Raw genomic sequence first — 16,077 nt, forward strand, 5'->3', positions numbered from 1 at the left:
TTCCTGTTTGACTGACCGAGTGGCTTGGCTTTTTGCTGGATTTAATAATTTTTGTTTGAAGGCAGAACTGTTTGTATATAAAATAGTAGAAGCTTCAGCTGATGTGATCTTCTTTGCAGAGGTAATTATCCCGCCTTCTTCTAGGCAGAGAAACTAGGGCTGACCTTCTGACTCTAAGCAGAGAGTGTCCTCAGTCAGGGCTGTGAGTTGGCTCTCTCTACATTCAGAGGCTCTGAATTTGGCTCTGGCATTTTCCAAACAAAAACATAAGAGTTCTGTACTCTGCTTTATGGAGGTTTTCATTTTGGTTTTTAGTCCTTTACCCCATGCTGCTCCTAGAATGAGTAAGTGTTTGAGGGGAAAAATGGTTGCATGATTGAAGCACGAAGTGTTACTCCCATCTGCCAAGAGTTCTCTGTGCTTCCTACGATCAGAAGTTCAGTTCACTGTAATTTTAATTGTTTGGCACATCATTTAAGCAAACCCCTATTTGAAAATCCTTAACTTACAAAATAAGTACACTCACTGGTAAGTTTCCCATTTTACCCAGAATACATTGGTTTACTGTGGAACTTATTTAAATATAAGATTACCTCTAGGGTAATTGATTATCACTTAGTTTACAAAATTTTCCATTGTACACAAGTTTTCAGGTATGGTATACTTTTAATTAGGAAGAAAATAGTCTGTATTAATAAAACACCTGAACACCTCTTCTAAAATGCAAATACATTGCTTTTAACTACTAATAAATAATTTATATATGAAAGATACTTATAATTAGTCATGTGTTAGCATATACATAGCCAGTATACAATTTTCTTATTTTCCACTTATTGAATATGCTCCACCTTGTGAACAGTTTTGCCACCACTGTTCTAAGATGAATGAACTTGGGTAGTATCGTTACTCTGAAACAGAGTAATTTTTAATTTACTATTATAATATCATTTTTAAATCATTATAAGGCCATGGTAATTTAAGCAATGAAATGTCTTTGTGATTATCAATTTGTGACTCTGTGGGGTTAAAAACACTGGCTTAAAACATAACAAAATCTTAACAGTGAATTTTTGTGGGGCAGGAATAAAGCCAAATTTCTCATTCCTCCTCTTCCCTCTGTGCCTGCTCCCCCTCCCTTTCTGTGTGTTATCTCTGTTTTTCAGATTTATAAAATGTGATATGTGACAATGAAAGAAAAGCAATAAATACTATCGTTAAGAACCAGCTTCTTTAATGTGGAGGCTCCACGGTTGGATGGTCTGGACTACTCTGATAGCCAAACCGCCTTCCATGCTTCGTGGGTGACAAGGACATGGGCTCCCATCTCACTTGTCACCCAGAGCTCCACTAATGGCTGCCGGCATGGGATCAAGACGTGTTGAGCCTTCTCTGCCAGGTGCCACACTGTCGTATGTTTCTTTGCAGACTGTATGAAAACAAAGGAGAGGCCGAGTTTGTGGACTCTCTGCTGCAGCTGTTCAGATCCATCAACAACATGATGAGCAGCTTGTCGGACCAAACAGTGCGGGTGAAGGTGAGCTCCCAGTACGAGCACAGCAGGCATTACATGTTCCGTACGGGTGGATGGTTGGGAGCAATTTTCATTTAAGCTAATTAGCTTGCCTGAAATGCTATAGTTGTTAATATCAGAAATCTCGTTTGATTTCAAGACCTGTGCTTTCTTTTTTAAAATATATATTTTTAAAATTTCAGCTGACAGGTAACACTTGCATTTGTTTAGGGGATACAGAGTGATTTTTCATGCATGTATACAATGTGCAATGATTAAATTAAGGCGCTTAGCATGTCCATCATCTGAAAACATTTATTATTTCTTTGTATTGTGAACATTCAAAATCTTCTCTTGTAGCTTTTGGAAAATAGACACTAAATTACTGTTAACCATGTTCACCTATTCCTCCCACCTACCTGTAACTTTGTAGCAGGCAGATCAGGGGACCATGCTTCACAAAGCCTGAAGTTGAGCAGAAGGCCCAGACTCCATGTGCAAAGAAGTTCTTTTTTTCCTTTCTCCCTAGGGGCTCTTAACTATTTTCATTGCTTATCTGTCTGCTCATTGGCAAAGAGAGGTTTGGGAGCATTGATGAGAATTGCGTTTTGCACCTGATTTGTCAGGGCCTCTCCTTCCCTGAGAGCTTGTAGGAGGCAGAGGCTGCAGCTGCTGGTCCTTTGGGCACCAGTCAGCCCCCTGGGTTCAGTGCAGAAATGCTGCTGCATCTTTGTCGTGTGAGCGAGCTCGTAATCCTGTCCTCTCGCTTCCCCGAATTTTCAATGATCTGATTTTGGCCCGGCATCCTCTGGTGTGGAGGTGCCCAGGCCAAATTCATTGGCATTTTAGAAAAGCAGATGGCCTGTAAGTGTAGACTGTGTGGAGGGCCCGAGGACCAACCAGGACCTCCCACTCCTGGCCTCGCAGTTATGGTGGTGTTCAGGGGGCTCCCACTCCTGGCCTCGCAGTTATGGTGGTGTTCAGGGGGCTCCCACTCCTGGCCTCGCAGTTATGGTGGTGTTCAGGGGGCTCCCACTCCTGGCCTCGCAGTTATGGTGGTGTTCAGGGGGCTGACTAATTGCAGAAGGAGCCGGTGCAGTGTGCACTGTGCAGTCAGTGGCTTTGCTAATCTTCTGAATGATTGACGTGCAGCGTCCTCTCAACTGCTCATGGTCGACGTTTCTGTCCCTACTCTCCTCTCTTAATGTTCTTTTAATGTATAATTTCAGGAAGCCTCCTTATGGCTATTGTCTTAAAAATGTTTTGGGCAAGTTATTTGCCAGCCTTACAGCTTTGCCATATGCTGTGGAGCAAAGATGTGTGTGTGCTGAGGCGTGTCGCATTGCTGTGACCAAGGAAACCAGCGTAAGGAGGCATGAATCATGTCAGAACTTACCTTTCGTCTCCAAGGTGGTGCAGCTGTCTGGTGCAGCGTTTTTGATTTCTCACCATGATTTCTTGATCTTTCCATGAATCTGTTGTAAAAATCGGTGATCTATAGAGAAATAAGTGTATATGGTGCAGATGTTAAAGTTTTAGCTTAATTGTTCTGGCAACTTGATATTACCTAAAGCCGCCTTTTTATTCCAAGGTTAAAATTAGCAATGCTTTTGGTACTTTTACTACTGAATTCATTGGCATTTTAGAAAAACAGATGCCTGTTAAGTGTAAAAATAGATAAAAATTACAGGAAGTTTTGAGCCCACAAGTAATTTTAGATTGCTAAATATGTTCTTGTATTATTAAATTTGATTGGGCTTGACTTGTGTCTGCCTACCTCCTTTGAAGTCAAATTATTTAGTGACTGGAGACAGGAAGCCCTTTCTTCGTAGGTGTTTATTATAGGAGACAAGCCAGTTCAGTGACGTTCGTGCACTGATGCAACAAGCCTTATGTCTCTGGGACAGGTGCAGGCAGTTTCATTTGACATGTCGCTTCTCGCGCTGCTAATTTGGCATCGTATTATTACACAATAGGTGCTTTCTCAACTTTAGAGCCTCAAGGATTCCCACGAGACTCTTTTTTTTGTGTGTACTTTGAGATTTGCCGTGTTGGAATGGAGATAGAGTGACTTGTCTTCTATACAGAAAGTGCTTTTTTGGGCTGTGGCATTTCTTAGGCATTAAATGTTTGTTTGTTTCCCCCAAAGGGTGGCCCTTTTGGGCTGTTTTGACTTTTGGGATCACCTTTGTGCCCTCAGGGCCTTCTTGGCTTTTCGACCCCCACCCTGTTGTCACCTCCTCAGTACTGCCCGCCCCCACATCCACGTGATTTTGCGATTTTTACACCTCAGTGACAAGAGAACAAGAACAGGTTGAGATAATAATTTATTGTAGGATAAACATGGCCTCAAACCAGAGATTTTCAACAGCACTGTTTTCTATTTGACTTGATGACTAAGTATTTACCAGGGTCATTTAAGTGAGAAAACAACACACATGGAGAACATGAACGCGGATTTCCATGTGAAATGGAGGAGGACAGTCCAGGTCTGGACGTGGCCTCCCCTACTGGCTTCTGCACGGTTGCCACGCACACCACTTCCGCTGCCCAGGCTCCTGCCCCACGCGTCCAGGTGTTTCTGGACACACTCATTGGAGCCGCTCCTTGTCCCTCTGTTAATGCCCTGCAGTCTCAGGGCCACAGCCAAACTCATTAAAATTTTTTTTGTTGTGGTAAAATAACCTGAAGCTTCCCGTTTTAACCATTTCTACACATGCCCATTTGGTGGTGGTAACTAGGATTGCATTGATGTGCAACAGTCACCGCCCTCCATTTTCAGGACTTGTAATCTTCTCACAGTGAAACTCTCTACGCCTAAGGCTTAGACCCTCCCTGCCTCCAGCCCCTGGCAGTCCCCACCCCTCTTCCGCTTCTGTGAGCGTGACTGCCCTGGGCTTGCCGTGTGCAATTGCGCAGGGCTCGTCCTTTGGTGCTCAGCGTCTTTTACTTAGGATCCCGTCTTTAAGGTTCAGCCCAGTTGTAGCAGGCGTCAGAATCCCCTGCGTTTGTGAGGTTAATGCGTGTGTATTTGGCGTTTTGCCTCTCCCTTCATCCCTGCAGGGGAGCTTGGCTTGTCTCCTCCTCTCGGCCGCTGGCCACCAAGCTGCTGTGGACGTGGGTGGACAGATGTCTCTGCTGTTGGTTCTCCCCAGTGTCTAAGCAGGTGTGGCATTGCTGGGTCCTCCAGGAATTGTACATTTAAGTTTTTGAGGACTCACCCTGTCTTTTTTCACAGCACTCCACTATTTTACTCTTTAAATTCCTTGTTGATGTTACCTTAGTAGCTGTTTCTGGTGGCTTCTCCAGCTCCAGGCTTACCTCTGCCATGTGCCGCCTCAGAGCTCTCCAGCGCCGCCCTCCCCGCCGCCTGCCCTCTGGAGAGGAGCGGTTCCCCTGCCACGCGGCGCTGACGTCTCTGCCCTTGCTGGCCCGCTTCTCCCATCGCCGTTTCTTCTGCGTTTTGTCATTTGCACCTCCGGTTGCCTCTTCCTTTCCCTAGCCAGGCCCTAGTGTTCTGACCAGTGCTTTGCCAACAACTTCTCTCTCTGTCTCCCGCCTTATGGGAGGTTCTTGTCCCAGGTGCCAGTGGCCTCTGGTTTTCCTCCCTGCCCATCCCCGTGTGAGCCGGGGCACCGCCGTGCAGCATCTCTGAGTGAGTACCTTCCATGGCCTTCTCTGCCCTTGGCTCTCCTTGCTATGAGGTTGTGGCCACCAAGCTGTGTAGGTCCTCACTCACTTTGGGTAAAATTATGGCAGAAAAATCCCCTGAGCTCCGTCCACACCCTCCTGCTATACCTGTCTTTTCTTGTTACTTGGCATTTATTTCAGTGTTTTCTTAAAATTCACATCTGGTGATAACTTGCTTTTTCTGAAAAGCTGTGATACTCTCCAGCTCCCAGGAGAATGGGTCAGACTCCCGTATTTGCCATCCTTGTGGAGGTGCAAGTAGGTGCCTTGCCCTGAAGACGCCAAACACCCGGGTGTATGGAAGCCTCTTGAGCAGGCGTCCTCAAACTTTTTAAACAGGGGGCCAATTCACTGTCCCTTAGACCGTTGGAGGGCCGGACTATAGTTTAAAAAAAAACAACTATGAACAAATTTCTATGCACACTGCACATATCTTAGTTTGAAGTAAAAAAAACAAAATGGGAACAAATACAATCACACCGCCTCATGTGGCCCGCGGGCCACAGTTTGAGGACCCCTGCTTGAGGGTTATCTCCCCAAACCCATGGTTGATAGAGGTAAGCCTGAACTGCAAGGGCTAGGATAATGACGGCTGATATTTACTGATTCCCGATTGCTGGAAATGTTTCTTATTTCTCAACTTACTTGGTTCTTATGATAACCCTGTTAAGTTGATAACATTGCTTTTAGATGAAGACCTGGAGGCCCAGAGAAGTTAATTAACCTTCTCAAGGCAACTCAGCCAGGTTGGGGTCGAGCACTGGCTTAACATCCACTCTCCCAGTTTCAGAACTGCTCTCTTTGGAGACAGTGTTGCTGTCCTGTGGTGTCCACACCAATGGAGAGGGTCTGAGTGGAAGTAGTCTATGTCCTTGCATGAAACAATTCAAATACTGTGATGATCTGTCATGAAATTGAGTGAGTCTGAATGAGCAGGGAACAGTGAGCTAAAGGGGTGGTCACACGGGCACCTGGGAGAAGGAGGCCTCGGTCATGGCCCCACCGTGTTGGGAGCAGGTGCCTCTGTTCCTTGACCACGCACAGATTATAATGCTGGAGTGGGGCGCTTGGGGCTTTGCAGCCAGTTGTCACAGGCATTGAAACTTTTCCTCAGTTTTCATGGATACGTATGACCACCCTCCCTGTGGGATGACCCTGGAAAAGATGACCCCCAGTGGTCTGTTGTTTGGTCTGGGTCTAAGAATTCCAGAATTTTCTGCAGAAAACAACTTTGACTGTGACCCACAGTAAGGAACGGATTCTTACTCAGTGAGTATGTGTGTGCTGAGTATGTGGGTGCACACATGTGCACACACCTGTGTTGTATGTATGAAGTGAGAATGGTTCATGGAAGAGTCCTCACTGATTCCAGGTGAGGCTTTCTGGCACTTTCTGTTCTGTCCCCGTCGTCTTTATTCTAGACTAAGGTGTTTCACTGAAAGCACGACGTGCTGGTTGACAGGCACTAAATTTACTTCATGAGCGGCTAATGGATCTCAACCTACAAATGAAGAGTACTTCTCCTTCCCAGTCTCGGGACTCGTGTCTCTGTTAAGTTTATTATGAAAATATTGTCATTAGTTTTCTGTGTTTCTTTCATTGTCGGGTCAGGCCTTAGGCCCTTGGCACTCAGGTGACTGTCCCCATCGGCAGTGGATTGGAAGGGGTGAACATTAATTGAATTTGGGACACCCCGCATGCTGAAGTTGGCACATAGACGCGAGAAGGTTTGTCTTCCCCCGGGGGAATGTCCTTGGGGAGCCGGCTCCCCATCTTTTCCTGTTCTCACTATCATAGTGCTGCTTGCATCTGGCCTCTTAGAAAGGAGGGATGCTGGGAGCACACCACTCTGTCCCCTCAGGAAATACTGCTGATGGCTGCATCTTACCCTCCAAGAGGCACATTTCTAATTTCCCTAAAAATAATTTCCTGACTTGAAATGAACTGTACCTGCTTGCTTTGTATCTTACCCAAGATTCTTCCTTATAAGAAGTTTTTGCTGCTTTTTGTCTATTTCCAAGCGGGTCCACATGGGTACCCATGAACTTGTATATTTAGAATTTTATTATCCTCAGGAAAAATCGTCTGAATATGCTATGTATTGGGGAGGATGACAAGAAGGGTTAGGGGAATGTGATTTACTTCTAGATGAGGAAATTAGGTTTCACCGCGTGACTTTTGACCTAGCTGGCACCTCACTCAGCCCCTTCCTCTGGTGTGTTCAGAATCTGCATAAAGATGCAAAGTCCCGTTCGCTGTGTTGCTCCAAGTGGGCGTTCATTGTGTCCTCACCTTCAATTTTAAAATTAACATGTGATTGGGTTGGAAAAGTAGAAAATACCAAAAAGTTAATTGAGAAAAATGAGAATCATTTATCACCTCACCTCCCAGAGGCGATGCTGTTAGCGTCTCTGTCTTGGTAACAGGAAGCTTTTCCCCCTCACTCAGCGTCGTCTCCCCTGTCCCACGTAGCTACACATGGTGAATGTCTGTGTCCATACGTTCCTGTGTGTGTGCGTGTTCACAGACATAGACACGCACACACACAGAGACACACACACAGACACACACAGACACACACACACAGAGACACACACAGTTGGGGGTTTGATTGTGTGAAGTGGTCCAAGAGTCAGAATTTGTAAGTCTGATTATTCACGTGGACAAGGGTGCAATGGTTTGGCTAGGGACCTTCAAGGTCATGTTATCCACGGGTGGGACAGAGCATCGGGCAGCTGAGGGCAAGCAGCTTTGACAGAGCCAGCCATACAGGAATCAATAGGCCAGGCCTTCTGGAGAGTTCTACAGACACAGAGAAGATGGGGTCCCCAGAGTCAAGGGACTGAGGGTACTGAGCCAAGCTGGGAGGGAAGTTATATTAGTCTGCGAGGACCACAGTGACAGAATAGCACAAATTTGGTAGCTTAAAACAGCAGAGATTTATCGTCTCAGAGATCAGAAGTCTAAAAGCCAGGTGTCTGGAGGGATGGTCCATCTGGATGCTCTAAGAGAGGATGGGTTCAAGGCTTTTCACTGGTTTCTGGTGGTTGTTCATCATCCTCCCCAGTAGGGGAGGGCAGGAGGGCCTGGAGTCTGAGCTGGCACACCAGGACTGCTTCAGTTGGGCTGCCCATGGTCAGCTGTCTTGTACTCTGGACTGTCCTCATTTGACAAGTCCACCTACACACAGATGATGAGACACTTGCAAGTGAAGACATGGTTCATGGCCAAAAAGAGGCAGCAGTAGAAGTAAAGAGGAGGTTGGAGACAGTGTTTTATAGCTTGCATCTCAGCACACCTGCAGGTCCAGATGCTCTCGAGTTCATCACGCTGCTTGCTGGTCTGTGGCTTTGCAGAAGGTCTCACCTGGCTGGGAGGTGAGAGCTCACTAGAGGCTACACATTGTCCGGCCTCCTGGGCTTCTTCCTAGGGTTCTTCTCGCCCCTCTGGGCGAACGATACCACCACATGGGCCAGACCCACTCTGGAGCCGCCTGGACCGACGCCCTTGTCTCTCTTCCTTCTCTCCACCATTTATAGCACCCACTGCACGTTGTGACAGTGGCAGAGATGAACGGCATTTTGTTAATTATTTACATTGAGTTTCTACCAATTGTGGTGCGTGTGCATGAAAATTTTTACAGTTACAACCTAATTTTTGGTTTATTAATTTTTTTTAATCATTCCATCACAAGCACCTTCTCCTATTCATGTGCAGTCCTAATTAGGATTGTAATGGCTGTTTGCCGACTCAGAACATGCATCTGAATTGATGTGCGTTCATCTGCTTCATCAAATGATTTTCATCAAGTCCATTTTTTTTTTTTATTGTGCATGAGGACCTTTTAGCATTTTTAGCCTGCGGTGAATGATTTCATTGATAAGAAGTAGGCAGCGTTCAGTGTTTACTTTCATTTTGTTGACCAGTTGCCTCCTGCAGGTTACCCCCCCACGTCCCACCTATGACAGAAGGCAAGCCTTTGATTTGGAATTGCTGAGTACTGGGCCCTTCCTTGCTGCCCCTTCTGTTTTGCCCTGTAAAGAGGCTTCTTGGAGGAACAGCTCTCCTCTGATGGGACTTTGGTGCTCAGGAATCTGGAGTTATTTCCTTCTCCTGCCTGATCTTGGCCTTGACAGCTCTCTCCCCGGCTGCCCCTTCCACATCGGTGCCCTTTGTTTTGGACAGCACCTCCTGCCCACATGCAGGGGGCCAGCCATCCCTTTTCTCCTTCCTGCACTATGGTCAGGATTTAGTCAGTGTTCCTCTGAAAGCAAGCAAGTGTCGTAGACGGGTTTATGCCCAGAACTTCATCAGTTGTTTGTTTATTTGTTTTAAAAATTCATTCAATCATGTGTTCATCCTTCCATGTGCCTGGCACTGTAAAACCATACAGATGGGTGCTATGCCCTCAGGATGGTAACACTGGAGTGTAATCATGTGTTCATCCTTCCATGTGCCTGGCCCTGTAAAACCATACAGATGGGTGCTATGCCCTCAGGATGGTAACACTGGAGCGTAATCATGTGTTCATCCTTCCATGTGCCTGGCCCTGTAAAACCATACAGATGGGTGCTATGCCTTCAGGATGGTAACACTGGAGTGTAATCATGTGTTCATCCTTCCACGTGCCTGGCCCTGTAAAACCATGCAGATGGGTGCTATGCCCTCAGGATGGTAACACTGGAGCGTAATCATGTGTTCATCCTTCCATGTGCCTGGCCCTGTAAAACCATACAGATGGGTGCTATGCCCTCAGGATGGTAACACTGGAGTGTAATCATGTGTTCATCCTTCCATGTGCCTGGCCCTGTAAAACCATGCAGATGGGTGCTATGCCCTCAGGATGGTAACACTGGAGCGTAATCATGTGTTCATCCTTCCATGTGCCTGGCACTGTAAAACCATACAGATGGGTGCTATGCCCTCAGGATGGTAACACTGGAGCGTAATCATGTGTTCATCCTTCCATGTGCCTGGCCCTGTAAAACCATGCAGATGGGTGCTATGCCCTCAGGATGATAACACTGGAGTGAGCAAGACAGGTCCGAACCCAGTGACCACACCCACACCTGTATGCAACTCTAATGAGTGATGTAAAGCAAAGTGCAGGCATAAATTTCTCATTTCGGATTGAGATAAATCATTTTGTGAAAAAGAAAAAGTTGCCAATGCCCCCAGTAGGCTACATCCGGGCACTGGCAGCGGTTTGGGGGTTCAGGGGAGTTTTCTGGGGAGAACGAGGTAAGGAAAGTGTGGCACTGGGGAAGCTCTAGGTGGAGACCACAGAGGAGAAATATGTGCTCCTTTCAAGAAATTATGAGATCAGTGTCTGGGGCTGGCTGGAGGGGGTGACATGAGAGCAAGGACCTTGAGAGGTTGGGGGGCTGGTGTGTGTGGGGTGTCCCCGATTGGAGGAAGCCCTGGACAGGGGGCGGCCAGGTCAGAGCTTTCCCAAGCGTCGCTTCAGCGGCTGTCTGCAGAATGGATTGGCTTTGGGGAGGAAGCAGCGAGGGAAGTTTGGTTGTGTGGCTCAGATGGGGAGTGGGGGGAGAGCAGGTTCTCCACCCCGTTCCCCTTGACAGTTAGAGCCAGATCGTTCTTGCCTCGAGCTTTGGAAGATCGTTGGCTGTGGCCCCTGCCCAGTAGCCTTGCCCAGTCATGATGACTGAAAATGTCTCCAGACATTGCCAAATGTCACCTAGGTAGGAATGTCAGGGGATGGGAGGAGGTTACTTCTGGTTGAGAACCACTGGGCTTTAGGGAAGGGTAAGGACATGTTCATAGGTCTAATCTGTGGGCCACATTGTGCATCTGACTTAGAAGGTGAGGAAGGAGGGAGGAGGAGGAGGGAGATCGTGGGTCATCTCCTAAATTTTTGCCTCAGTCAACACTATGGACGCTGCTGATGGAACAGATGAAGCCTGCAGAATGCACGGACATGGAGGCTGCGGGGTGCATGGACAGGGAGGCTGCGGTGCGGGGTGCGTGGACATGGAGGCTGCAGGGTGCACGGACAGGGAGGCTGCGGGGTGCAGGGGGATGGAGACTGGCCTTTTGCTCCCGAGATCCTGCCTGGCAGGGCTCTTTGGGAATTGTTGTATTGGTTTCTCCCTCTTCCTGTCGTGGGAAGCCTGTGTCTGTGGACGGAGTGTACCGAGGGGTCTTATTTTCTGCTGAGTGGTCTGACTATCCTCTTCCTGCGTACCCACCTGCCATTTCTAACTACAGCCCTGTCTTTGCAGGCCAGATTTTTACCTTCTTTTACTTTTTTGACAGTGTCCTGTTTCCGTCCTTTATCTGGTATGTACTAAGTATGTGCTGTGGGCTGGTTGGCTTTTGTGTTTGTGGAGATGTAGAGCCCATCACCACTGGATGCTTGGTTACATAATACAGCCGGATAAACACCAAAGCCAGACTCCCATATGGTTTGGAGGGAACTCTCTGCTGCGTTTGTCCAGATGGATGTGGACCATGGCATAATCCTTATCCCTTGTGTCCACGCAGCACTCGCAGTGGCCAAAGCCTTTTGATGCACTTTATAAATCTCACAGATCTTCCCAGTATGGCCATGGTGGCTGCTGAAAATAATAAGGAAAAAGCTTTGTAAAGGGATGGGAGAGCATGGAATTATGCAAAGTCCATGTGTCTTTTTTTTTTTGAAACAGAGCCTCAAGCTGTCACTCTGGGTGGAGTGCTGTGGCATCACAGCTCACAGCAACCTCCAGCTCCTGGGCTTAAGCGATTCTCTTGCCTCAGCCTCCCAAGTAGCTGGGACTACAGGCACTTGCCACAGTGCCTGGCTATTTTTTGGTTGCAGCCATCAATATTGTTTGGTGGGCCCGGGCTGGATTTGAACCCGCCAGCTCAGGTGTATGTGGCTGGCGCCTTAGCTGCTTGAGCCACTGGCACTGATCCCAAAGTCCATGTGTCTTAATAGCTGAGTTGCTGGTAGGAACATTCGTGCCCCACATCTCTTGTCTGGGGTCTCCAAATGCAGCCTCCCCTTGAGTCCTTCAGAGAGATGCCTGCATTGGTACAGACCAGTCTAAACAGCGTCTTCTCAAGTGAATGGAAAATGCCAGGTCTGTATAGGCCTCTGTGTCCCTCGTTTATGGATTGGAATTTATAAACATACTTTCTCTAGGGGCTTATAGATATATTCTTTTTATATTTTGTTTCTGTGGCACTGAAGCCTATTTTGAGTGCAAATTGCAAAATCCTCACTTAAGAGCTAAATGCAAAGAGAGATATTCCATGTATATAATTATTCAATATTGTTAAGATATCAATTCTTCCCAACTGATCTTGAGATTCACCGCAATCCCATTCAAAATCCCAGTGAGTTACTCTGTGGATGTTGAGAAACTGATTCCGAAGTTTGTGCATAAAGGCAAAAGCCTCAGAATAGTGGACATCAGGTTGTTGAAGAACAAAGTCGGAGGATGGACCTTACCCAGCGTCAAATCTTGCTCTAAACCTGCAATAATCTAATTGCATCACCCCAAGTCAAATTTGCTTCGCAAGGAAGGAAATGAATTGACCCATGTAGGTGGGGAGTCAGAGGCATGTGTGTGTTTAGGATTCAGGAAACCCCTCCTTTGGGGCTCAATAATTTCTTCTTTCCATTTGAGAGAAAAGTGGCTGTCAGTAGCCAGGGGCTTGCATTTTTCCTTTTTTCTCTAAGGATTGTAGAGGAAACAGGGACTGTCTCTCTTCAAGGCCATGTCAGCCTTCAGGAAGAACCTGCATTAACCTTCTTCATGTGAGGTGGGTCTGTCCCAGAAAGGGAAGACTGTGACGCTGCCTGTGAAGGAGAGGCTTCGCGAGGCAGCAAGGAGAGACAGAGGGAGGAGGGGACCCACAGGAAGGCTGAAGGGACATTTGTAAATGCAGCAGAAGCCGATGCAAATCGGGAACTTTGTGAAATGGGCTTTGTGGCTGTTCTCCGGACCTGTCTGCTGTGCTGATGGAAAGGGTAGTTAAAACCTTCATTTGAGACTGGTGTGCAGCCGGCTTGCCAAGTAGGCCCCGCTGAGGCCCGAAGGAGAGCAGACCTTAAGTACGCCCAGGAAGAATTTTATTGAGAAACCTGTCAACTAATGCTACTAATGCATTAGCAAGCGTGAAAAAAGAACATTTCGTATGTGGGCTTGAAAAATCATCAGCTCCGTTTGATTTACATTGACTACTTAGAAAATTTAATTAAAACCATTTTGTTGAATTTTATAGTGGAATAAATTATTTTTGTGTATGTATTGATGAAGTCATGGAGGTTATATGAACTTGGATTTCTAAAGCACCCAAGTAGTTAACATCGGGGAATCAGGGAATTAGGGGATGGGAAAGTCATGTCCCTAGTTTTTTCAGGAATTTACCTGGATCAGAAGGGTCTTAGGTGGGAGGATCAGATCCCAATTTCCTGTTCTTCATTTTACTGCTTCTTCTATGACATCAAGTCAGATTTTAAGTTTGCACATTACACTGGCTTTATTTAGAATCCTGTGCTAGACAGTATAGTTTTGATTAGAAGCTGAGCAGTATTATTCTCTATGAACTGTGAATGTGACACTTTTATAATTCGAGTAGAATTATTTTTCCCCTGGGAAATCCTATACATTGAGTGTGGTACATGGAATTAGGAAAGAGGGAAGGAGAAAAAAAAGAGAGGCTATAAAAAGGGTATGTTATTAAAGCAAGGCAGGTTCTCTTCTTGCCTGTGTAACCTTTAGATGGTGATTCATAGTCAGAGACACTAATTTTTTTTTTAGCATAAATTATTGTCTTCCGTCTAGTTAAATGATTAAGGAAGAACAACAGTCCTCATGGTCTGATTAGGTTAAACATAACAAGTGTATAATTAATTTTTGAAGAGGGCATTTTCATAGAATTCTAAGAATTACACATTCTGACATTAAACATGTTGTATGGTCGCCACTGAAGATTAAAGGGAAGAGAAGTTGCTATGGCAGAGATACTGGGTGACCACCAAGTCCTTTCCTTGTTTTTGTTTAAAATGATTCATTTTATAGCATGCTGAGAAGCTATACGATTTGTACTGGTGGTTTTTCAGGCTGATCATCTCATGGTAACTGCAGGGTGGGTGGTGATGAGTTCCCTCAATGTGTCCCCCAGGAAAGGAGCTCTGCAGAGCCATCCCCTGTCCCTGGCTGCCCACTGACCTTTGGCATGGTATGCCACTTGCTCCCTCCTCTTATCTGTCTCTGTCTTTCTTCAGGTTGACAGGAAGGACCCACAGATAAGCCACTGGTTTGGAAGTACATGGATTAGCTTCAGGTTATGAACTTGAGCTACTCGTAACTTATTGAGGCTTCCACTTTGGACGTATCCACCATGTCCAGCCTGCATCCTGTCCAGTTTCCTAGCTCCCTATCGTAGCCACCAGCATCATAGGGGCTGTTGGGGGCAGTGAGGTGGGGTGGGGGTTTCCTTATTAAAATTTCACCCATTGGGGGACCTCACCTAAGGTACATGATGCAATGGTACATTTCAAAATATTAAGAAAAGAGTAAATTGTGATGGATGTGTTAATCAGTTCAATGTAAGCATTTCACATTGTATATCAAACCAGTACACTGCACCCCATAAATGCATCAATGTACACAGTTACAATTTAATATAAGAAAACCCCACCCATCATAGAATCTTGAACCAACAAAAACTGGAGGAGGAATATTTTTAAGTGAAATTTGCATTTCTTTATTTTAATCGCTTCTCAAATACAGGTAAATAAGAAAGTATAAAGTGCTGTAAAATCATCCCTTTCAATCCACCAGTCACAGACTACTCACTGTGGACCCTTTGGTCATGATCATTTATGAAATTTTGTCTTCACATACGGATTACATGTATTTTCACATGAGCCAATGATAAATTCCTGGCCAGCATTATTCTCTGCCTTTTCTCTCCACATGCTGTGTGTGACCGTCTTTCCTTGAGACTGGAAAACACCTTCTCACTGACACAGACAGGAGAAGGTTGGGTCAGGTCGGCATCCAGTGAGTTACTGATAAATGGAGAACTCCCTACAGTAAGTAACACTAGAAAGCTCAACCAAAATGATCAGCTGCAGTAAAAAACAAAAGACCAGAAGGCAGCCTCAAGGTGGAACCCCATGGGAACCTGGGAGCTGGAGGTTTAAGGCGCTGGAGTGGCAGGGCCCCCGCCCACTGCGTGGGGTGAAACCCCAGTGGGAACCGGGTAGCTGGAGGTCTAAGGCGCTGGAGTGGCAGGGTCCCCGCCGGCTGTGTGGGGTGAAACCCCCGTGGGAAGTGGGGAGCTAGAGGTCTAAGGCACTGGTGTGGCAGGGTCCCTGTCAGCTGCATGGGGTGAAACCCCCGTGGGAACCGGGGAGCTGGAGGTCTAAGGCGCTGGAGTGGCAGGGCCCCCACTGGCTGCGTGGGCTGCGTCCTCAGCATCCCTGCTCCCCACCTGGGCTCAGCTCTTCCTGGTCCTTCCATTCTGTCTCCTTAGATAGCCACTCCTTCTCACCCTGGGCTTATCTCCAGGCCCAGCCTGGCCTGTGCTGACGCCGGGGGCTTCCTCCCCTGACCCAGGGCCTGACCCAGCCTTCTTACTTCCTGGTGGCGTTTCTGTGTTGGGGTCTTCCCTGCTTTTTCCTCTTTGCACACAGGACTTCAGCGTGCCTTGGCCCCTTCCTCCCGGCCTGCGGCCTTCCTTCCTGGAGTCACACTGCAGTCTGTAGGCCTTGGTGGGCAGAGGCAGGCAGGTGTCAGGACCAGTCTGTCCACAGTGATGGGGGCCTGGTACCCTGCAGGAATGGCCAGGGAGACTTAAATGTCTCTGAAATCAGTGTGCTTGATTTTTATTAAGTTCTTAACTGAGAAAGCAAAGTT

General features: G+C 46.8%; 1 protein-coding gene across 3 annotated transcripts in view; it reads left to right on the forward strand.

Moving 5' to 3' along the window:
- DOCK1 (dedicator of cytokinesis 1) overlaps positions 1-16,077 on the forward strand; it is a 510,373-nt gene that overhangs the window by 127,989 nt on the left and 366,307 nt on the right. For all 3 annotated transcript variants that reach the window (XM_053584228.1, XM_053584229.1, XM_053584230.1), the window contains exon 23: positions 1,429-1,537. In XM_053584228.1, the coding sequence (XP_053440203.1) occupies positions 1,429-1,537 (109 nt within the window). The remainder of the gene's footprint in view (positions 1-1,428; positions 1,538-16,077) is intronic.

This window comes from Nycticebus coucang, chromosome 3 (genome assembly GCF_027406575.1).
Source record: "Nycticebus coucang isolate mNycCou1 chromosome 3, mNycCou1.pri, whole genome shotgun sequence".
Taxonomy (NCBI): Eukaryota; Metazoa; Chordata; class Mammalia; order Primates; family Lorisidae; genus Nycticebus; species Nycticebus coucang.